Genomic DNA, 25003 nt, shown 5'->3' with positions numbered 1-25003 from the left:
TTCCCCTAGCATTCAAGAAAGCGGTTATTCATCCTCTGCTCAAAAGACCTAACCTTGATCCTGACCTCATGGTAAACTACCGACCGGTGTCCCACCTTCCCTTTATTTTGAAAATCCTCGAAAAAATTGTCGCACAGCAGCTAAATGAACACTTAGTGTCTAACAATCTCTGTGAACCTTTTCAATCCGGTTTCAGGGCAAATCACTCTACGGAGACAGCCCTCGCAAAAATGACTAATGATCTACTGCTAACGATGGATTCTGATGCGTCATTTATGTTGCTGCTTCTTGATCTTAGCGCTGCTTTCGATACCGTCGATCATAATATTTTATTAGAGCGTATCAAAACACGTATTGGTATGTCAGACTTAGCTTTGTCGTGGTTTAACTCTTATCTTACTGACAGGATGCAATGCGTCTCCCATAATAATGTGACCTCGGACTATGTTAAGGTAACGTGCGGAGTTCCTCAGGGTTCGGTTCTTGGCCCTGCACTCTTTAGTATTCATCATACGCAAATACGGTGTTAGCTTTCATTGTTATGCTGATGACACCCAACTCTACATGCCCCTAAAGCTGACCAACACGCCGGATTGTAGTCAGCTGGAGGCGTGTCTTAATGAAATTAAACAATGGATGTCCGCTAACTTCTTGCAACTCAACGCCAAGAAAACGGAAATGCTGATTATCGGTCCTGCTAAACACCGACATTTATTTAATAATACCACCTTAACATTTGACAACCAAACAATTACACAAGGCGAATCAGTAAAGAATCTGGGTATTATCTTCGACCCAACTCTCTCGTTTGAATCACACATTAAGAGTGTTACTAAAACGGCCTTCTTTCATCTCCGTAATATCGCTAAAATCCGTTCTATTTTATCCACTAGCGACGCTGAGATCATTATTCATGCGTTCGTTACGTCTCGTCTCGACTACTGTAACGTATTATTTTCGGGTCTCCCTATGTCTAGCATTAAAAAATTACAGTTGGTACAAAATGCGGCTGCTAGACTTTTGACAAGAACAAGAAAGTTTGATCATATTACGCCTATACTGGCTCACCTGCACTGGCTTCCTGTGCACTTAAGATGTGACTTTAAGGTTTTACTACTTACGTATAAAATACTACACGGTCTAGCTCCGTCCTATCTTGTCGATTGCATTGTACCATATGTCCCGGCAAGAAATCTGCGTTCAAAGAACTCCGGCTTGTTAGTGATTCCCAGAGCCCAAAAAAAGTCTGCGGGCTATAGAGCGTTTTCTATTCGGGCTCCAGTACTATGGAATGCCCTCCCGGTAACAATTAGAGATGCTACCTCAGTAGAAGCATTTAAGTCCCATCTTAAAACTCATTTGTATACTCTAGCCTTTAAATAGCCCCCCTGTTAGACCAGTTGATCTGCCGTTTCTTTTCTTTTCTCCTCTGCTCCCCTTTTCCTTGAGGGGGGGGGGGCACAGGTCCGGTGGCCATGGATGAAGTGCTGGCTGTCCAGAGTCGGGACCCGGGGTGGACCGCTCGCCTGTGCATCGGCTGGGAACATCTCTGCGCTGCTGACCCGTCTCCGCTCGGGATGGTGTCCTGCTGGCCCCACTATGGACTGGACTCTTACTATTATGTTGGATCCACTATGGACTGGACTCTCACAATATTATGTCAGACCCACTCGACATCCATTGCTTTCGGTCTCCCCTAGAGGGGAGGGGTTACCTACATATGCGGTCCTCTCCAAGGTTTCTCATAGTCATTCACATCGACGTCCCACTGGGGTGAGTTTTTCCTTGCCCTTATGTGGGCTTTGTACCGAGGATGTCGTTGTGGCTTGTGCAGCCCTTTGAGACACTTGTGATTTAGGGCTATATAAATAAAGATTGATTGATTGATTGATTGATATATACTTGCAGTGTGTATATTATACATATTACATATTGTTATGAAGGTGTCTGTTACTACATTATATATATATATATACTTGCTGTGTGTATATTGTACATATTACATATTGTTATGAAGGTGTCTGTTACTACATTATATATATACTTGCAGTGTGTATATAAAACGTTGATGGAGGGTTTTGAAGTTGTTTTAGAGGCTTTGAAGGCACATCTTCCAAGCGTTTTTTATAATCTTTAAAATCCTTAAAAAAAAGACGTGTCTTCCTGTCTCTCATAATGTGAACGATAGGCAAAATTCCCCCCAAAAAGTGCAGACCCCCTTTTAAGACCGTTTTTCCCTCCAGATCGTCTGATGCTGATCACATCTTCAGTATGCTCGCAGAGGAGGTAAAGACTGTTGAAGGTGATATCAAGATATGTACATCAAAATTGATCCTCACTGTTGTTTTCTTCTTCGTTTAAGGATGCCGACATTACTGCAACAGCTGCCATTGACATACTGGGGAACATAAAGGTGTCCTTGGTTACCAAAATGTTCTTTTCTTGTCCTTCTCCATGCTTTCTGATAACCTATTGTTTTGTTTTTATGTCTAATATTTGACCATGATGTGGATCAGCCCAAACAAAAACCTTCTGATAATGATGGCTTCATGCAAGAACTAGATATAGCGGCTGATGTAAAACCAGAGGAAGCAGGTAATGTTGCACTAAACAAATGGTCAGCTTTATATTACTGTAAAGTCCTGAAGTATTTTATAGTGATTTTTTTTTATTTTTATGATTTTGTCTTAATACACGATCCCAATGGATTGCACACCAGGTTATTTTTTTGCTTGTATTTTAGTCTAGTCATTTACAAAAGGTAAACATGCTAGGCTTAAGGCTACTAGGAGCTCGCAGCTACACAACAGCTAAGCAAACAATAGCACAAAAGCTAGACATACTGTTAAAAAGTTAAAGTACCAATGATTGTCACACACACACTAGGTGTGGTGAAATTTGTCCTCTGCATTTGACCCATCCCCTTGTTCACTCCCTGGGAGGTGAGGGGAGCAGTGGGCAGCAACGGTGCCGCACCCGGGAATAATTTTTGGTGATATAACCTCCAATTCCAACCCTTGATGCTGAGTGCCAAGCAGGGAGGTAATGGGTCCCATTTTTATAGTCTTTGGTATGAAACGGCCGGGGTTTGAACTCACAATCTACCGAACTCAGGGCGGACACTCTAACCACTAAGCCACTGAGTGTTTGATGAGTGTCCTCAATTGAACACTATTGCAGTGTAAAACAACACATTTGTCAATGTGAACAAGTAGCAAATAATCATAGTTGCATATTACGTACACATACCAAGTCTCCAAGGCAGTAGCAGTATATTGGAAAGTATCCAGTAACACATGTGTCCGCATCATTCAACTTATTGCATTATAAGCTTAATTTAATGAATTATTGTGCAGGAAAAAAAATACCATTCCACTTTATAACTTCTTCTGAAATAATATAAAAAATAAATTAAATAGAAAATAATAATAAATAAAGACAGCATAAGTCCATTTCAGGCGGTTGATAATACATTGGTTACTATTTTTCATACCTACTATTGTTCTCTGTTTGGCTCATTTCACTTAATCGAACCTTTTCCAACATTCCACTCTACAAAATAATAAAAGTATGTATGATTCCTGCTATGATCCATGTCAGTATCGGCATATTGTCAAAGCTCATATATCAGTATCATGACACCTCTAATATTGGTAGCGTAATTGATACTCCGCAAGTGTGGCAGTGCGATAGTATGTTGTGTGAACCTCTCTCCCTGATGCCTATAGAGCTGGGCTGGACAATTCATGAATACCCAAAGTTTGGCTTGTTGTTTCATTTTGTTAAGAGAAAGAGTGGTCACCAAATATAATACTGACCTCTTTTAAGCTGCACAATCATTGATGACACTGCAAAAAAAAAACAACTCAGTAGATTTTACGGTAAAAACCTGGCAGCTCAGTAGCCAAAATCTACCATTTTTCCATTTACCGGTACTGTAATGCACAGTAAAAACAACAAACGTAGATCTTGCAGCTATGTCACCAGAATTTGAACGTTAAACAACAGTGGTATCGTGTTTTTAATTTACAGTAATGCACTGTAAAAAATGGCCTTAGACTTTACAGTAAAAAAAAACCTGGCAGCTCAGTCAGCAGAATTTTACCATAAAAACAACAGGGATCTGTTTTTTCCATTTACAGTAATTTGGTATAAAAAAATATTCTGGTGACTAAGCTGCCATTTTTTCCCCTGGAAAATCTATAGATTTGTTTTATAAACCTGACGGTACTTACTACTTTATATAATGACGGTTTGAGGCTAAATAAATTCCTCACTCGTGGTACTGTTGCAGGGTGAAAATCGTTATTTGGCCAACAATTGTCACGTTGGAGGCAAAAAGTTTAGACACCCCTGGCTTAAGGTTTTTAGCTCATCGGCGAGTGCTGCTCAACTTAAATAACTCTTAAAGTTCCCATTTCAAGCTAATGGGTACCACAGGGACTGTAGCACCCATCAAACATCTGCTAAATACTCAACACCTGAATAAACTCCACTCATCACGTATTTACTTACCGTATTTTTCGGAGTATAAGTCGCACCGGCCGAAAATGCATAATAAAGAAGGAAAAAAACATATATAAGTCGCACTTTTTTGGGGGAAATGTATTTGATAAAACTCAACACCAAGAATAGACATTTGAAAGGCAATTTAAAATAAATAAAGAATAGTGAACAACAGTCTGAATAAGTGTACGTTATATGACGCATAAATAACCAACTGAGAACGTGCCTGGTATGTTAACGTAACATATTATGGTAAGAGTCATTCAAATAACTATAACATATAGAACATGCTATACGTTTACCAAACAATCTGTCACTCCTAATCGCTAAATCCGATGAAATCTTATACCTCTTGAATGAGCTAAATAATATTATTTGATATTTTACGGTTATGTGTTAATAATTTCACACATAAGTTGCTCCTGAGTATAAGTCGCACCCCCGGCCAAACTATGAAAAATACTGCGACTTATAGTCTGAAAAATGCGGTATTTAATATTGTAGTAACAAAGGCCTGGCCAGTAAAGTTTTGAGTCAATTGTCCACACACAGTATTTGAATACTACTTACATTTTCCCCCTAAAAATGAAAATGAACCCTCTTATATCCAAGCATGTGATCTGTTGTGATGGTCTATAAATGCAAAACTGTCATTTTGAACTGTTCAATATAGCTCGCCCAAATTGTATTTTTTTCTGCAAGCATTGACATGATTGTCTTCCCTGACTTCACCATAGAGGAAGCTACCACAGGAGGGAAGAAGATAACCCCGTCTGCAGCACGGACCAAGAAGTTCAGCTTCTCGGGTGAGTGCGCAGATTGTTTCCTTCTCTGGGATCAGCATGTCTGAATGGGTAGACCTCCATATAGTATACATCAGAGATTACAGTTGTCCCGATACCGATATCAGTATGGAGTGACTTTTGGTCCAGAAAGTATTTTGCTTTATTCATTATTGAAATATTTTTTTCCACTTTGTGTTCTATATTTTATATGAGATTTCCAGTTAATTTTATTTATAGATCCACCAATTTGTTTACATTCAGGAGCGCTTGCTTGCTGTTAGCGGTGAGCTATTGTATCCTCCTACGGTGTGTAGTGAAGCATGTTTAGCTATTTCTCGTCTTGCAGGGATGATACTTGTAAGAAACTTACTTTATTTGTTGCCATGGAGGCGAGAATTAGTGAGTAGCGAAAACACTGTAGATGGATGTTAGACACTAGCTAAATAGCTAGCAACGACTCTGCAGTGCTTTGAGAAAGCTTTCATTATCTTGTCGCCGTCAAATTTGCAGGGCATCAACATGCATTATCGCGATATAACGATAGTAATAAAAACTCTATCGATTTACAAATGTATATTATTTATATCACCCAATCTAACATGTTTTAAAGCACCGCTCTGGTGCTTCAGTGTTCATAGCTTCACCTTTATCGTTAGTTTTTAAGCCAAAATATGTCCATTCTCCCTTTTCTGTCTCAATAGTGTGTCCGCTTATAAGTGCTTACTGTGTGTGTTGACTCACATGCACTTTGGCTCATATTACCAGCAGTGTTATCATGGCAAGGGAAAAAAGTACCGGTATTTATTTCCTTTTTTTAATTCATTAGCATTGGTAAATTGTACAACCCAACTAGAGATGAAACAATTACCAGTATTGATAACAAACCGCGGTTAGTAATGCTGTTTAAAATTAATATTGTGAAATCGTAATTGTTAACCGCTATTCCATAAACTCCCAGAACTGGTGGTAAGGGCTCATTTAGCACGCTGATCGCTATACAGCAGTTAGCGCTGTTAAATGGTAGCTTGCGCCGCTAATTGCTAATAGCACGCTAATAAATGCGAAGTCTTGCAATATATGGAAACATTAAGAATAGAAAGTATTTTAAGACACATTGTTATTTTCCCCTTACAAAAGTCATACCACAATCTAAACATATACAAACACATTACTGACTAAAAAACTAATATATGCAATTGTGCACATTACATTACATGCTCAAAAGAGTGGACATATAAAGATATATATTGTTTGACAGATTTTTTTTTTTTTTTTTTAAATAAAACATGTTTTTTTTTTAAAATCACATTAAACAATAATTTCTTTTAATCAGGCTTTTAAGGCATCATGTTGTTTTTTGTGTTATTTTTTTTATTGCTATCCATCCATCCATCCATTTTCTACCGCTTATTCCCTTCGGGGTCGCGGGGGGCGCTGGAGCCTATCTCAGCTACAATCGGGCGGAAGGCGGGGTACACCCTGGACAAGTCGCCACCTCATCGCAGGGCCAACACAGATAGACAGATTATTACTACTATTTTTTTTCTCAATGTTATTTTTTTTTTTTTTTTTTTTTTTTACGTCACTCCTTATCCTTGTACGGGAAGTCCCACCCCCCTAGTCAAAGTTATTTGCTAATTGCTAGAGCCTCTAGCGCAGGGGTCCCCAACCACCGGTCCGTGGCGCATTTGCTTCTGGGCCGTACAGCATTATTAATTGTGTGAATGCTTTGGAGCATTCACATGGTTTTCTACACCAAAATTCATCTATTTTTTATTCAACTTCTTCTTCTTCTCCTCCAGATTTTGGCGCGCTCTACCTTCCACTTTTTTCATCCGATTCAAAACTATTCCAATCGCGGGCTTTCCCTTGACAAATTCCCAGAATTACAGATTTTCAAGGACATTTTTCCCATTCAAAATTAATTGGCCATTTTTTCAAACTTCTACCATTTCCACATTTTTCAACCGATTCAAACCATTCAATCTTCAACATATTTCACTTATCTTGGACATTGAAATTATAATTTTTTCAAATTCAAAAAAAATTCCAAGAATTCCATTTTTTTTTAAACCCTTTTTTAAACCTTTTTTCTGGCAACTACTCCTTCCACATTTTTCAACCCATTTCAACCGTTCCACCGTTAAAACATTCCTCTTAATCAGGACAAAAAACAAAGGTTTTTTTCGAACTGGAAAAATTCCCGGTTTTCCCGAAATTCTAGGAATTCCTTAATACCATTTCTCAATTAAAAATTGTACTACTTCAACATTTCTCGACCGTCCATCCATCCATCTTCTTCCGCTTATCCGAGGTCGGGTCGTGGGGGCAGCAGCCTAAGCAGGGAAGCCCAGACTTCCCTCTCCCCAGCCAGTTCGTCCAGCTCTTCCTGTGGGACCCCAAGGCGTTCCCAGGCCAGCCGGGAGACATAGTCTTCCCAACGTGTCCTGGGTCTTCCCCGCGGCCTCCTACCGGTCGGACGTGCCCTAAACACCTCCCTAGGGAGGCGCTCGGGTGGCATCCTGACCAGATGCCCGAACCGATTTGAAAAATTCCAACACCAACCGTTTCAACTCATTCAGAACATTCAAAAAAAAATTTTTTTTTTTTTTGCATTTTCCCAAAAATTCTCTCTTTTCCCGAAATCCCCAAATTTCCATGAAATTCCCATTGAAAAGAATAGGACATTTTTCAAAGTTCCACATCTCCCACTCAAACCGTTCCAACTTCAAAATATTCAGCTTGTTCAAGAATTGTGTGCTTACAAAGCCCCTAAAGCAGAAGTCCCCAAACTACGGCCCGCGGGCCGGATCCGGCCCACCAGCATCCAAAATCCGGCCCACAGGAAGTCCCAAGTTTAAAAAAAAGTTTATTTATTCATTTATTTATTTATTTTTAATCTTTCCTGAACCGGAAGTGAAACCGCCACAGTGGTGGTGAACCGGAAGTGAAACAGGCATAGCGATGGTGAACCGGAAGTGAAACAGACACAGCGATGGTGAACCAGAAGTGAAACATACATAGCAATGGTGAACCGGAAGTGAAACAAACACAGCGATGGTGAACCGGAAGTGAAACAGACACATCGATGGTGAACCGGAAGTGAAATAGACACAGCGATGGTGAACCGGAGGGGAAACAGACACAGCGATGGTGAACCGGAAGTGAAACAGACACAGCGATGGTGTACCGGAAGTGAAACAGACACATCGATGGTGAACCGGAAGTGAAACAGACACAACGATGGTGAACCGGAGGGGAAACAGACACAACGATGGTGAACTGGAAGTGAAACAGACACAGCGATGGTGAACCGGAGGGGAAACAGACACCGCGATGGTGAACCGGAAGTGAAACAGACACAACGATGGTGAACCGGAGGGGAAACAGACACAACGATGGTGACCTGGAAGTAAAACAGACACAGCGGTGGTGAACCGGAGGGGAAACAGACACAGCGATGGTGAACCGGAAGTGAAATAGACACAGCGATGGTGAACCGGAGGGGAAACAGACACAGCGATGGTGAACCGAAAGTGAAACAGACACAGCGATGGTGAACCGAAAGTGAAACAGACACAGCGATGGTGAACCGGAGGAGAAACAAACAGAGCTATGGTGAACCGGAAGTGAAACAGACACGGCGATGGTAAACCGGAAGTGAAACAGACACAGCGATGGTGAAGCGGAAGTGAAACAGACACAGCGATGGAGGAGCGGGAGCATGCGGGAGCCTACCCATCATCTGTGCTACGACGAGAAAGCGCCCCTTGCCCTGAGTATTCTTTTCAAGATGTCTCTCACTTATGTCAAAGCCAAGTGTACGTGCAAGAACGGATTTGATGTCTTTATATGTTTGGCCAATACTAAAATAGAAATATATAAACTTCTCCCACGGATGATGGGTAGGCTCCTCCATCGCTTAGGTCTGTTTCACTTCCGGTTCACCATCGCTGTGTCTGTTTCACTTCCGGTTCACCATAGTGGTGTCTGTTTCACTTCCGGTTCACCATTGATGTGTCTTGTTCACTTCCGGTTCACCATTGATGGGTCGATTTCACTTCCGGGTCACCATTGTTGTGTCTGTTTCACTTCCGGTTCACCACTGTGGTGTCTGTTTCACTTCCGGTTCACCATAGATGTGTTTGTTTCACTTCCGGTTCACCATTGTGGTGTCTGTTTCACTTCCGGGTTCACCATTGATGTGTCTTGTTCACTTCCAGTTCACCAGCGATGGGTCAGTTTCACTTCCGGTTCACTATTGGTGTGCCCGTTTCACTTCCGGTTCACCACTGTGGTGTCTGTTTCACTTCCGGTTCACCATTGTTGTGTCAGTTTCACTTCCGGTTCACCATCGCTGTGTCTGTTTTACTTCCAGTTCACTGACATAGGAACAATTAAAAAAAAAATCCTCCATGTCCCTTCAGGGGCTCCATATGTGCTCCCTTTCAAAAACTGTAAAAAAATTTTTTCCCAGATTTCCAAGAATTCTCAGTTTTTAGGGACATTTTCCCCACTTTTCACACTTACACAATGCCAACATTTTTTAACCTATTCAAACTATTCCACCTTCAACATATTCCACTCATCCTGGACTTTCAAACTAAGTCTTTCCCAAGTTCCACACCAAATTCCGGTTTTCCTGGAAATTCCAATGCTTCAACATTCCAAACATTCCAACATTCAAACTATTCTTGCATTCATACTTCATTCTGTCAGCATTGGAATTGGGGGTTAAATCACCAAAAATGATTCCCGGGCGCGGCCACCGCTGCTGCTCACTGCTCCCCTCACCTCCCAGGGGGTGATCAAGGGTGATGGGTCAAATGCAGAGAATAATTTCGCCACACCTAGTGTGTGTGTGACAATCATTGGTACTTTAACTTTTTTTTTTAACTTTATTGGAGCATTCATTCCACATTAGTTCACATCTAGTTCATTCATAAACTACCGCATTTTCTCCGACTTAACTTTCAGATTGTAGCCAAAGGCTAATTTTTTTTGCTGTTTTTATCTGCCACACGTAGAAAGCCGGTCCGTGAAAATAATGCTTACATTAAACCGGTCCCTGGTGGAAAAAAAGTTGGGGAAACAAGTTCATATAGATCACATTTACACTATCTGTGGTTTCGTAATTTTGATATAAAACACAACCTCCTTAATATTCCTTTGTCGTAGTGAATAATAATATCGGAGCTCCATTAGTTTGTCTAACTTGTTTTGTTGAGCTCGTAAGTTGAGGTACAACTGTACTTGGCGTATGTGATATAAATGAAACAACTCACCACTTCAAAACGTCTTCACTTTTTGTTTCGCTATGAATACACTATATTTGAATTCCTAAAATAATTGCTTCAATGAGCTTGTCGCAGCGTAAAACACCGCATCTAAGTAGTTTAATATCACTTCCGGGTTGCGTCACGGTCGGTGAAAAAGTCATCGCTTTAATGAGTGACGTGACTATGAATCTAAATGACGGCAACTGTGCTCATTTAATCTGCCCAACTTGGTAAAATACATAAAACAAACATTGTTTTTCCCCTGAAGCAGAAATACAACGCAAGGGGAAAAGACTCGATAAGTCAAACCCAGATCTCACCGATGCGTGGGAAGGTGGTTTCATTCTTAGGTACAATCATCTCATTCTTGGAAGTAGCTTTTTTTTCTCTGACCTATTCTGACTGATCGAGACGTGTCATTCAGACTAAAGCTGAGGATGCATCTGTATTAATTAAATATATGTAATAATATACAGTACTGTAGGTATTTTTTTTGGCAGGAATTTGTATAGATGTGCTTTAATTATCCCTGGTTTTGTCATGGTGGACACGTCTGCCTCCCATGGCAGAGGGCATGGCTTAGATTCCCATCAGTAAGGGCATCTGATGTGACAAAAAAAAAATTAATGCGATTGACTCACTTGGCGACCACTGACAAAGAAAAGCCACAAGTAGAAAAATATTATATAAATATAGTTTATTGACACCCTTAAAAACATCAGAGTCAGCTTTATCGGCCAAATAAGTTTTAACAGTGAATGAGACATTGATGTACTCTGATTAGGGCTGCAACGATTAATCGATTAAATCCATTAATTCGATTAGAAAAAAGGTTTGGTTAATATTCTGTTGCTTTGATTAATTGTTGAATGATTGTAACTAATACAAATTTATAAAATCCGGACCACATAAAAGAAGGTAAAATAAGTTGAATAGAAGAAAATAGTTGGTAAATAGAAGGTAATAGAAATTAACTAAAGGTAAAAGAAAATTAACAAAAATATATAAAAGAAGGTAAAAAAAAGGTAAAATGAAAGCATATAGAAATAAATAAAAGATACAATAAGATAAATAACGGGTAAAATAAGGTAAATAAAAGGTGAAAATAGTCACTAGAAGGTAACATATGTTAAATAGAAGGTTAAACGACTGCCAAATTTATATGCCTATTTCAAAAGGCCACGGCCCCCTGACACTCCTTCTCAACTGTCTATGCGACGTCAAGGCTTGGTTAGCCCAGAATTTTTTAATAATGAATGAGGGAAAAACGGAAATTTTAGTGTTTGGTCCGGCCCTCACTGACTTGGGACCATTGCAAAATTATGTGCGTCCCAAAGTCACCAGCCTTGGCGTCACTATAGACAGCGATTTTAAACTTGACAAACAAGTCAATGGCGTTTTAAAATCGTGTTTTTATCATCTTCGTCTTTTAGCAAAGGTAAAACCGTTTTTATCTTTTAACCTTTTTGAACAAGTCGTGCATGCTTTTATTTCAAGTCGCCTGGACTACTGCAATGCACTTTATGCTGGCATTAGCCAAAAAGCTCTCTCCCGGTTGCAGTTAGTCCAGAATGCGGCAGCACGACTTTTAACAGGGGCCAGGAGACGCCAGCATATAACCCCAATCCTTGAGAGTTTGCACTGGCTCCCTGTTCATTTTAGAATTGATTTTAAAACCTTGCTGTTTGTTTTTAAAGCTTTACATGGACTGGCACCTAAGTATATCTCGGACCTCATCCAAACTTACAATCCTGCGCGCGCTCTGAGGTCCGAGAGCCAGCTCCAGCTCGTGGTGTCCAAGACGAGACTTAAAACCAGGGGAGACAGGGCCTTCTCTGTGGTCGGCCCTAAGCTCTGGAACACTCTGCCCCTCCATGTTCGAACTGCTCCCACAGTGGAGTGTTTTAAGTCTCGTCTTAAGACCCACTTTTATTCTCTGGCTTTTAGCACTACGTGAGTTGTGTGGTCCTCTGTTGTCCTCTGTGTTTTTAAAATTTTGCTTTTGCTTTCTATTTACTGTTTTAATTGGTTTTACCCTTTGAAATTGTTTTTAATCACATTTATTTTATATTGTTTTTAATTGTGTTTAATATTGTTGTGCAGCACTTTGGAAACATTTTGTTGTTTAAATGTGCTATATAAATAAAGTGGATTGGATTGGATTGGATTAAAAAAACGTAAATGAAAGGTAAAAGAAGGAATAAGTAAATAAAAAGTAAAATAAGATAAATAAAAAGTAAGATAAGGTAAATAGAAAGTTAAAGTAGTAAATAAAAGGTAAAATAAGTTGAATAGAAGGTAAGTAAAAGGTAAAAAAGTTGAATGGAAGGTAAAATAAAGTAAATATGAGATAAATACAAGGTAAAGGAAGGAATATAAATTTGACAAAAAATAATAATTTTAATATGAATGATGGGAAAAAGTTAAAGCGTGTATCTGACGTTAAAAATTCGATGTTTCTTGGCGGAGTTTGTGAAAGTGATGTGTTAGTAGTGGTCAGAAAGTTTAAAAACAAAAAATCTGTCGATGGTAACAACGTGGATATGTCACTTGTTAAAGAAGTGATGGATTGTGTCCTGAAGCCGTTTACTTATATATGTAATACATCTTTATCAACTGGAACTTTTCCTGACAAAATGAAAATTGCTAAAGTTATTCCAATTTACAAAAATGGTGATAAACATATGGTCTCAAATTATAGACCTGTGTCTCTACTACCTCAATTTGCAAAAATTCTTGAGAAATTATTTGTAAATAGTCTTGATAAGTTCATTGACAAACATGAGCTACTGAATGATCATCAGTATGGGTTCAGGAGTAATCGATCTACATCCCTAGCAGTGATGGACTTTGTAGAAAACGTAGCTACAGCAATAGAAAAAAAGCTGGAGTATTTATTGACTTATGTAGACTTATGTAAACTTTTTGACACAATCAATCATTCCTTACTTCTGCAAAAATGGAAAAACTATGGCATAAGAGGTGTTTCACAACAGTGGTTAAGTAGTTATTTAAGTAATAGATCTCAATATGTGGAAATTAATTAGACTAAATCACAGCCAAGAAGAGTAACTTGTGGGGTTCCACAAGGCTCAGTATTGGGACCTAAGTTATTTATACTCTATTTAAATGATATTTGTTCAGTATCTAATAAATTGAAATGTATTATGTTTGCAGATGATACAAATGTATATTGTTCAGGAGAAGACTTGAAGGAAGTGTTGAGGGTAATAGAGGTTGAGTTGATTCAGCTAAAAAAATGGTTTGATATTAATAAGTTATCATTAAATGAGAAGAAAACTAAATTGATGGTGTTTAGTGGTGCAAGGACACATTGTGAAGCAAAATTAAAATTAAATCTAAAGTTAAAGTTAAAGTTAAAGTACCAATGATTGTCACACACACACTAGGTGTGGCGAAATTATTCTCTGCATTTAACCCATCACCCTTGATCACCCCCTGGGAGGTGAGGGGAGCAGTGGGCAGCAGCGGTGGCTGCGCCCGGAAATCATTTTTGGTGATTTAACCCCCAATTCCAACCCTTGATACTGAGTGCCAAGCAGGGAGGTAATGGGTCCCATTTTTATAGTCTTTGGTATGACTCGGCCGGGGTTTGAACCCACAACCTACCGATCTCAGGGCGGACACTCTAACCACTAGGCCACTGAGTAGGTGGCCTAGTGGAAATTGATAGAGTATATGAAACTAAATTCTTGGGAATAATAATTGATCATAAATTATGTTGGAAACCGCATATTGAATATATAAAGGGAAAAATATCCAAATCCATTGCTATTCTTTATAAAGTAAACACATGCTGAATAAGAAATGTCTGCATATGTTATATTATTCTTTTATTTTTCCATATTTAGCATATTGTGTTGAAGTTTGGGTAAATGTTTATAGAACAAACATAGACCCAATAATTAAAACTTCAAAAAAGGGTCATTAGAATAATACACAAAGTGTGCTACTATGAACATACCAATCCATTATTTATAAGTTCTAATGTGTTAAACATTTTCAGATATTGTGTTTTTAAAAATAATGGAAATTATGTTTCGAGTTTTTATTTTATTTATTTATTTTTTATCGTGTTCTGTTTGTGTTGTGTTGTGTTTGCTCGGTACTCGTATTATCTTTTAACCTGCCCATTGTACAGCACTTTGGCTACCCCTGTGGTAAATTTTAAATATACTTTATAAATATAGTTGATTTGATTTGATTTGATTTGAGTAAAGAACAACAGCCTTCCAGCTTGTATTCTTAAGTTATTTCAATTAAGAGGAGAGAACTATAATTTACGGGGGATATTTTATTTTTGAAATAGGTAAAGTATGAACGAATATAAAATACAAATGTATTTCAGTTTTAGGAGTTAAATGGTGGAACAAGCTCAGTGATTAGCTAAAGACATGTAGTTCTTTGTTAAGGTTTAAGAAAACCTTGAAAGGTGAAATAATAGAAAATTATAAAATATAGTAACAATTACTTTCATCCCATTGATTTTTTTTTTTAACGTTGATGTTCCAGGCAATCTTATTTTCAGTGGAGGTATAGGATAGGCAAATATAAGCTTTGGCATCAGCCTATTACTTTTTCGGTCATTCTTTTTCTTTTATTTTATTTTTGTGTGTAAATGTGTATGATTGTTAAATATGTATAATCTGTACTGTTAAACTGGTCACACAAAATGGTTAATGGTTGATGGTTGATTATATGACCGAAATAAACTTATTTCATTCATTAAACTTATTTCATTCATATAGAAGATAAAACAAGGTTAAAGACGGTCAAAGAAGCAAAATAGAAGGTAAAGAAAAGGAATATAGAATACAAAACAAGGTAAATGGTAAATGGGTCGTACTTGTATAGCGCTTTTCTACCTTTTTAAGGAACTCAAAGCGCTTTGACACTATTTTCCACATTCACCCATTCACACACACACATTCACACACTGATGGCGGGAGCTGCCATGCACGGCGCTAACCAGTCCCATCAGGAGCAAGGGTGAAGTGTCTTGCTCAAGGACACAACGGACGTGACTAGGATGGTAGAAGGTGGGGATTGAACCAGTAACCCTCAGATTGCTGGCACGGCCACTCTCCCAACTTCGCCACGCCCGTAAAATAAGGTAAATAAATAAATTAAGGTAAAATAAGGTAAATAAAAGGTCAATTAATGAAAGGTAAAAAAGGAATATAGAAGGTAAAAAAAGGTCAATAAAAGGTAAAAAATAAGGAATATAGAAGGTAGAATAAATATAAAGTAAAAGAAGGTAAGTAAATGGTTAAATATATGGAAAAATAAGGTAAGTAAATAGTAAAAAAAAAAGTTAAATTTAGGGTAAAAGAAGGTAAGTAAATGGCAAATTAAGTTAAATAGAAGGTAAAATAAGGTAAGTAAATGGTAAAATAAGTTAAATACAATGTAAAAGAAGGTAAGTAAATGGCAAATTAAGTTAAATACAAGGTAAAATAAGGTAAGTAAATGTAAAATAAGTTAAATAAAATGTAAAAGAAGGTAAGTAAATGGCAAAATAGGTTAAATAGAAGGTAAAAGAAGTTAAGTAAATGGTGAAATAAATTAAATAGAGGGTGACATAAGGTTAATAAAAGGTGGAAGAAAAGAATATAGAATGTAGAAGAAGGTACATAGAAGGTAATGAAAGTTATGACAAGTGCAACAATCTTTGAACTATTTGACCTAAAAGACGCATTGAGGTTATTAAGGACGTTTTAACCAAATACTCGATTAATCAAACAAATTGATACATTTACTCGATTACTAAAATAATGGATAGTTGCAGCTCTAACTCTAATGAAGTGTTCTTATGTGTGCAGCAACAAGGTCCATAATATTCTGAGTCATATTTACACTTCTGCTTGTTTGGTTGGTGCTTTGTCTGGGAAATGTAAACAGTAGGAGACTTTTCATCAGATTTGGTGCATGAACTAAACATTTTTCAATTTTCTTCTGCAGACCTGGACGATGACCTGGACGAGTGTGATAATTTAGTTGACCTTCTCGATGGCTTGCCTTCAAATAAAAGCAAGACGCAATCCAAACCCAGCTCACAGGCGACTAAGCCTGAAAAACACATCCCATCACATGCAACATCTCAAACCCAAAAGAAGGAAACAAGTACGCCTTATTTCTACTTTTCCAGATGATTCTATTGCCTCTCCTGTAAATGCTGCACCCTGAAGTACTCTCTTTCTGTTTGTGTTTTTTTAAAACCAGCAAATGCTGCAAAGAAACAGAGTGACCTCACATTTGATGACGAGAAAGATGATTTAATTGACGACCTTGGCTTGGACAGTGATAACAAGAATCCTAAGAAACAAGAAAATGTGCTGTGGTCCAACTTGGAAAGGTGACAGCTTTGTCTTCTCTAATAATGTATGTCGTTTTAGTTCTCAAGTGATCAATAAATTACTGTGTTAGTGCTTAAAGTGGTCGTGAGCAGCCGATAAAGGGGAACTGCACTTTTTTGGGAATTTCGCCTATCATTCACAATCATTACGAAAGACAGGATGACAGATGTTTTTTTTTAATGCATTGTAAATATTAAATAAATGTCATCAAAGTCAGCTTACAATGGAGCCTATCAGAGTCGCTCTATTCTGCCTATAAAGCCCTTAAAAACACAGGTAAAGGTTTTATATACACAGTGTAATTATATATGTAAAGTCGTAACAAAGACATTTATAATAACATGCAATTAGAGATGTCCGATAATGGCTTTTGCCGATATCCGATATTGTCCAACTCTTAATTACCGCTACCGATATCAACCGATACCGATATATACAGTTGTGGAATTAACACATTATTATGCCTAATTTTGTTGTGATGCCCCGCTGGATGCATTAAACAAAGTAACAAGGTTTTCCAAAATAAGTGAACAACTTTAACTCAAGTTATGAAAAAAAGTGCCAACATGGCACTGCCATATTTATTATTTAAGTCACAAAGTGCATTATTTTTTTTTAACATGCCTCAAAACAGCAGCTTGGAATTTGGGACATGCTCTCCCTAAGAGAGCATTAGGAGGTTGAGGTTGGGGGGGTAGCGGGGGGGGGGGGGGGGGTATATTGTAGCGTCCTCGAAGAGTTAGTGCTGCAAGGGGTTCTGGGTATTTGTTCTGTTGTGTTTATGTTGTGTTACAGTGCGGATGTTCTCCCGAAATGTGTTTGTCATTCTTGTTTGGTGTGGGTTCACAGTGTGGCGCATATTTGTAACAGTGTTAAAGTTGTTTATACGGCCACCCTCAGTGTGACCTGTATGGCTGTTGATCGAGTATGTCTTGCATTCACTTGTGAGTGTGTCAAAAGCCGAAGATATTATGTGACTGGGCCGGCACACAAAGGCAGTGCCTTTAAGGTTTATTGGCGCTCTGTACTTCTCCCTACGTCCGTGTACACAGCGGCGTTTTAAAAAGTCATAAATTGTACTTTTTGAAACCAATACTGATCATTTAGAAACCGATACGGATCATTTCCGATATTACATTTTAAAGCATTTATCGGCTGATAATATCGGCAGTCCGATATTATCGGACATCCCTACATGCAATATTTACGTATTTTGATCATTTTACGCATATGCGGCACATTCATTTCATAAATGCATCACTGATTATTACTCACCGCAGACTTCATGAGAGCCAACAAACTTAATAAAACCTCATTTACTGTACAAGGTCTGCTGTCATTAGGATGCCGACTGCTAGGATGTTAATATATTCCCGTTTGGATGAAGAATGACTCATGATAAAATAATATAAAATAGAGGGGGGTGGACCCAAGCCTCTTTCCTTGTCGTTCTTGCCATTTCCCAGTCTAAATTGGCTGTCAAAGTGTACAACCTTGTCAGAATACGTCCTCATCCTTCTCGGTGAGAAGCATGATTTCTGATCGAGAATAAACTTTCAGCGAGCTGGGAATCGAGGAAACACCTCACCAGTCGATCATGTAAACATTATTTTTGTCTGCGTTAGCGTTTATAATAACAATATCACTAATACTTGGTTAATATTCAAGTCACGAAATGTAAATGGAGTGTTGTTGGCGCTTTTTGAATGGTTATTTATTGGATTTTATGGGCGGAATAAAGGACCTCCCATTGGCCGCCGTAAGCAGACTTTTATTTACGTTTATTTACAAATTTACAAAGTTTTGACCGATAATCTACGCCGATATTTGGCATTACGACTTATATCGGTATTGATCTATTTTAATCGGTATCTGCCCTTTAAAAAAATTAATAAATAAACAACAGAACTACCTCATCAGGTACTAAATATACACATACGATACCGATATTTTGTATTAAAATAATTATGATAATTAGTGAAGTAAATAGTAATAATTTCTGCTCAAGCATACATACGAATGACTGTCATTGTCAATAATTTTCCCTTCTGCTCAGCTGCGCTCACACGGCCACGTCCAACATTTCTCTCCCTCCCGCAGTGCTGGTCGCCTACAATATATCTTGTTAAGTTAAAGTTAAAGTACCAATGATTGTCACACACACACTAGGTGTGGCGAAATTATTCTCTGCATTCTGCTTAACTGTCAAAACTTTCAATACTTGCCGAATCCGTTTTTTGTCCTTCTCGCCTGGCGTCTTCCCGGTCCCATTTTGTTTGTTTTCATAACTGTAGCAATCGAGTCGTTTGACAAGCCTCCGACTCTCATTAAAGGAGCACGCAGAGTATCATGAGATATCTCTGCCAAAAATCCCAAAAATATCTTGACAAATAGGGGATAAGTTTATAAGTACAGAAGAGCAGGCAGCAGCTCACACATTCTCATACTTTCTGTAACATCCAACATGTCAGCCAGCTTGAAAAATGTCTCAACTAGAATCTACGTGTAGGACCCCAGAATTGTTTTTATTTAAATGTTCACAATATTTCAGGGTTCCTTACAAGGAAGCCTTACAAAATCCATAAACTGCTATAAAATTGAGTAGATGGCGAGTCATTGTGATGTAGAAAAATCCCAAATTTTGACCAATTTTCCCAGAAGATTTCCCATATTTGGTGCTCCTCTTAGATACACGTAATAAAGGTTTTTGTGAAATCCCCTGATGTTTTTTGTTGCTAAATTAATCACATTATGTCGCTACTGGTCCCACGTTTCTTAAACAACAAAGTTAAAAAACAACTTAAAGCCTTGCCTAGATGTTTACTACTATTCCATCCATCCATCCATTTTCTATTCATGTTTAAATAATTATGGGCTACAAATATTGGTTATCGGCCTTATTAACTACTACTACTTGAAAAACACATACGAGTCGAGCTCTAATTATAACATGCTCTCTTGCTGGTTCGACCATGCAAGATACTCCACGCGCACACAACACCGCGTTACAAAAGCAGCGTTTGGAAAAGCGTACTCACCAGTTTAAAAGCAAGACAGCAACCATGACATGTTTTGAAATTGTTTCAGTCACGAAGATTCCTCCTGTGAATGATCACATGCGATAGGCCTGCACATACAGAAAGTGTGTTACGGCCTGGAATGCAAATCATTCCATTCAGGCCCAACAGCGATTTCCACAATGTTTATAATTTGGACAAAATTAGACATTTATTTGTGAACCAGAGGTCTTCAACTGGGGTCCGTAAACACTAAGGCAGGGCTATCCAACTGGTTTTTACTGAGGGCCAAATTGCCTTTATGGCTGTTTGGAACAGCGAGTAGTACGGTAAATTATTTTAAATGTATAAGAATTGACCCATGATATTATTACACAATTGCTTATGCATTTGATCATTACCGTATGTATTTTTTTACATACTGCATAATTAAAAACATCTGTAGACTGGCACCTCCATCGCCAAAATGTTATTGAACCGGTAGATGTGTTTTTTCAACAGCATATTACTGAAAATGGAAAAATAGTGCCGCTTTTTTTTTTACAATAAAATACTTGTGATGGAGAGGCCAGTTTTTTTTTTTATCGTAAAATCTTTTGTTTTTGTTTTTGCTGCACAGTGCTAGGTGCATTAAAAAGGCCCAAAACATCATAAGGGACCCATCTCACCCCGGACATAAACTTTTTGAACTGCTGTCCTCGGGCAGGAGATACAAGACAATAAAATGCCGGACAAACAGGTTCAAGAACACTTTTTACCCGAGAGCAATAGTGTCACTGAACACAATTAAGGCATAAAAAAGAATGACTGTGCATGTGAGCTGTGTGCTTGGTATTTTATGTTTTTTTTAATGTATTATTTGTATCTATTTATCTTAGTACCATGTTCTTATGTTGTTTTTTTTAAGTGTCATGAATTTGCACTAAATAAGTTTGCTTGCAATTTTGTTGTACAATGTACAATGACAATAAAGATATATTCTATTGTATTATTATTACAGATTATAGACTACAATAGAAATTCAATACAACACGATTGTAACTATTTTCTAACTTAAATTCATACAAATGTAACTATTAGGGTGCACAAAAAATCGATTCACATCCGAATCGCGATTCCTATTCATCCCGATTCTACATTGTTTCATAATTTTAATAAATCGATACAAAAATTAATTGTATTTTATTTTTTTACAAGAATAATAATAATTAAAAATAACTGTTTTAGGCCATCTCTATGCAACCTGAAGGAGCTTTTCTAACCTGTTACCTGTTTTGAAAAAGTTTCATTCTAATTATTAAACCAAATAATACTTTGTGAGTATCGGTTTGAATCGTTTTAAATTGAAAATCGATTCTGAATCAAATTGTCACCCCAAGAATCAGAATCGGATCAAATCGCCCAAAGATTCACACCACTAGCAACTAACATTACATTATTAACAGGAACAACATTTTTATTACAGACTCATCCATAAATAAAGCAGATATTTGAGTATTTATTTTTATTTCCAGAAAATAAATGTAATGTATAATAACATATGTGTTACATTATTAGATAATATTGAATACTAATATATGCAATTGCATCCGGTAAACGTATGTTTTTGTTGTCAAAACCAACAGAATGAATACATTTAGTAACAAAAGATAAAGTACTTTATTGACGCATGTTATTTCCAGGCTTTGGTGGGCCATATTAAATTATGTCTTGGGGCAGATCTTGAGTTTGACACCTGTGCGCTAAGGGCTCGTGAAATGTTTTGTTGATTATACTATTAAAAATTATATATTTTATAGTCCTTCCGCAATGTTCTCAGAAATTATTTCAATACATGCAAGACCTATAAGTAGGGGGTGCCTGCGCCATTGCTCTATCAGTTTGGGGTCATTGGCCTGTAAAACACTAAAGACCCCCGTGTTCAACCACTATTGGTCACATATTTTCTCGTAGGTGTTCAAACAAAACCGAAAAACACGTTATTGAACAATATGAGTCTAAAAACTTCACTCCCCCTCCTTATTTTCATGCGATATCTTTTTTATTATTTTTTTCTGCGTTATCTCAGTAGTGAGCATCCCCAGAGAGTTCGCACAAGGCTCGATGAGATTCTGGAGAATCATTCTCGCAGTGTGGAATGGTCACCCACAGGTGCCAAGAAGGACCCGCCTCCGTCCAGGGAGAAGAACTACAATTTGAAAGGTACGTTTGTTTATTAACATCCCCATTGGGATATAAAAGGATATATATGTGTGTGTTTTTACACTGCTCAATTAATTAACTTTGTGTAGCATCCGTAGAGTTTTAAGCTTTTTATTCTGGAATTTAAATACTTTTTTCCCCTGTCGTCCTCTTAGACGCCTTTTCAGAAGACGATCGAATATTTGGATCCTATCAGCCCACTGTGGGAGCCCCCCCTGCAGGGCCCCAGTTGCGCAAGCAGTCCATCAGGTGTGTTTGTGTGTGACTCCAGTGCGTGTTTGAGCTTCACCAAAACAGGCGCTCACCCGGTTTTATTTTTGCCTAAAAAAAAAATGAAAAGATTCTCGACAGAGAATGTCCGTCCTTCCAGCCTCGAAAAGAAGCCGCCCATCTCCCCAACATCCACTCGACCCCGCAACCCAGCCGACTGGCTGTGTCTCAAAGCAAGCGATGAGCCCGGCGACCTGGAAGATGACGTCAAAGAGAAGAAGACCTCATCAGAGTCTCCCAAATCTCCCTCCTCGCCTCTGTTGGAGAGAAAGCCCGCTCTGACGGGCGGCCCAAAAACACCTGCTTCTAAAATAGAAGAAGATGCCGCCCTTTCGGCCTCCCCCAAAGCAGCAAAGCCAGACGCCACCAGAAGCCTGAAGATAAAGGATGATGTTGACGACTGGTTAGTGGGCGCTCTTAGCAGGAGGAGGTCTCTCACCGGATCCAACTCTGACGCCAAAGTCTCCAAGCAGGAGCAGTCTTTAGGTCTGGGAGAAGAAGTGGATTTGGAGTTGCTTGTGAGGTATTATGGGCGTGCTAAATGTTCATCCATGGATCTGTGTGTGTTCACCAAAATATTCTGTCATTCCAGTAAGGAACCCACTTTACACACTAGCAGGGGCAGAGACAACATTGTTGGGTAAGTTGTAAATAATTAGAAAAGCAATCAGAGAGCGCAGTCCTGCGCCAGGCTAAAGAATCCTTTAAAACAATCCAGAACCAAGACGATGATCCGGATCACCCGATAAAATTTAACCACTTGTATGGAGGTTCATTTGTGTTTTTATTGCAAAACCTTTTTTTTCGCTGAATTTATGTAACTGAATTCTCTGCGTGTGAATTTTGTCAACTCAATTTTTTTTTACATCAAATTATGCTGAGAATTTCATTAAATACAAATATGAGCCCAGAATATGTGTTTAGAAGTTCAGTTTGTTAAAATACACTGTTTTGTATAATAGACTGTATTTATATTATTCATTATTACCTACTCAGTGGCCTAGTGGTTAGAGTGTCCGCCCTGAGATCGGTAGGTTGTGAGTTCAAACCCCGGCCGAGTCATACCAAAGACTATAAAAATGGAACCCATTACCTCCCTGCTTGGCACTCAGCATCAAGGGTTGGAATTGGGGGTTAAATCACCAAAATGATTCCCGGGCGCGGCCACCGCTGCTGCCCACTGCTCCCCTCACCTCCCAGGGGGTGATCAAGGGTGATGGGTCAAATGCAGAGAATAATCTCGCCACACCTAGTGTGTGTGTGACAATCATTGGTACTTTAACTTTAACTTTAACATGTGAATAATGCTGTATAATAGACTGTATTTATATTATTCACATGTAAAAATACCTAAGTGTTTATTGTCTATTGTGAGCGAACTGTGGTGCTGAATTTCTCCCAGGGATCAATAAAGTACTTTTTATTATATTCTATTCTATTCTATTTAAAATTGAGTGTGTAAAAATGCAGTGTAAAAAAAAAAAATCCTTGTAAAAAAAATTCAGCGCATAAAAATTCAGTGCAAAGATATATGTTGCTCCAAAACTTTAGAACCACTTGCCGTAAATTAAGACTGAAGCAATCGATTCTGTCTCAGAACCAGCCAATGAGGTGCTTGCGTCTTAATTTACCTGAAATTGGTCTTGAGTTTGAATATTTTTTACACTGGTGGTTCGGGCATCTGGTCAGGATGCCACCCGAACGCCTCCCGAGGGAGGTGTTTAGGGCACGTCCGACTGGTAGGAGGCCACGGGGAAGACCCAGGACGCGTTGGGAAGACTATGTCTCCCGGCTGGTCTGGGAACGCCTCGGGATCCCCCGGGAAGAGCTGGACAAAGTGGCTGGGGAGAGGGAAATCTGAGCTTCCCTGCTTAGGCTGCTGCCCCCGCGACTCGACCTCAGATAAGCGGAAGAAGATGGATGGATGGATGGATGAATGGATGGATGAATTTTAAAAACTGATTTTTACATACACTGTTATTTTTTTTCACACTGATTTTTTTTTTTACACTGAAATTTTTTCTACAAAATTTTTCTAAACTGATTTTTTTTAATCAAAATTGTTATACACTGAATTTTTCATACGGAATAAAAAAAATTAATTGCATACTGATATTTTGCACTAAATGTTTACACACTGATTTTTTTTCAACTGAATTTTGGAGCACTGTATTTTAACAGACTGAATTTTTGAACACACAAATTTTGTTTCCAAATTTTTATTAAATAAGATTGTCATAATTTGAGAGTTAGTTCACAAAATTCAAACGCAAAAACTTCAGTTACATGAATACAGTGTCAATAACACAAATGAACCTCCTTACACTTGTTCCTTATCCCATTTCTAACATTTAATTGAAAGTTAAATCAAAATCTGCCTATAACTCTTTAAGCCATGTTGCTAACTAATAAAGTTAAAGTTAAAGTACCAATGATTGTCACACACACACTAGGTGTGGCGAAATTATTCTCTGCATTTAACCCATCACCCTTGATCACCCCCTGGGAGGTGAGGGGAGCAGTGGGCAGCAGCGGTGGCCGCGCCCGGGAATCATTTTTGGTGATTT

The 25003-nt window shown here is 38.3% G+C and overlaps 1 protein-coding gene across 1 annotated transcript in view; it reads left to right on the top strand.

Annotated features, from left to right (window-relative positions):
• Nucleotides 1-25003, top strand: part of LOC133620262 (fas-binding factor 1 homolog) — a 54732-nt gene that overhangs the window by 1667 nt on the left and 28062 nt on the right. The window contains exons 2-11 of the mRNA XM_061981590.1: nt 2244-2286; nt 2363-2413; nt 2517-2595; nt 5244-5312; nt 16553-16714; nt 16814-16946; nt 22033-22166; nt 22322-22415; nt 22507-22959; nt 23029-23076. Of these exons, the coding sequence (XP_061837574.1) occupies nt 2272-2286; nt 2363-2413; nt 2517-2595; nt 5244-5312; nt 16553-16714; nt 16814-16946; nt 22033-22166; nt 22322-22415; nt 22507-22959; nt 23029-23076 (1238 nt within the window). The 5' untranslated portion in view covers nt 2244-2271. The remainder of the gene's footprint in view (nt 1-2243; nt 2287-2362; nt 2414-2516; nt 2596-5243; nt 5313-16552; nt 16715-16813; nt 16947-22032; nt 22167-22321; nt 22416-22506; nt 22960-23028; nt 23077-25003) is intronic.

This window comes from Nerophis lumbriciformis, linkage group LG24 (assembly GCF_033978685.3).
Source record: "Nerophis lumbriciformis linkage group LG24, RoL_Nlum_v2.1, whole genome shotgun sequence".
In the NCBI taxonomy this organism is placed as follows: Eukaryota; Metazoa; Chordata; class Actinopteri; order Syngnathiformes; family Syngnathidae; genus Nerophis; species Nerophis lumbriciformis.
Note: the sequence above shows the minus strand (reverse complement) of the source record. Positions and strands in the feature narration are given on the sequence as shown.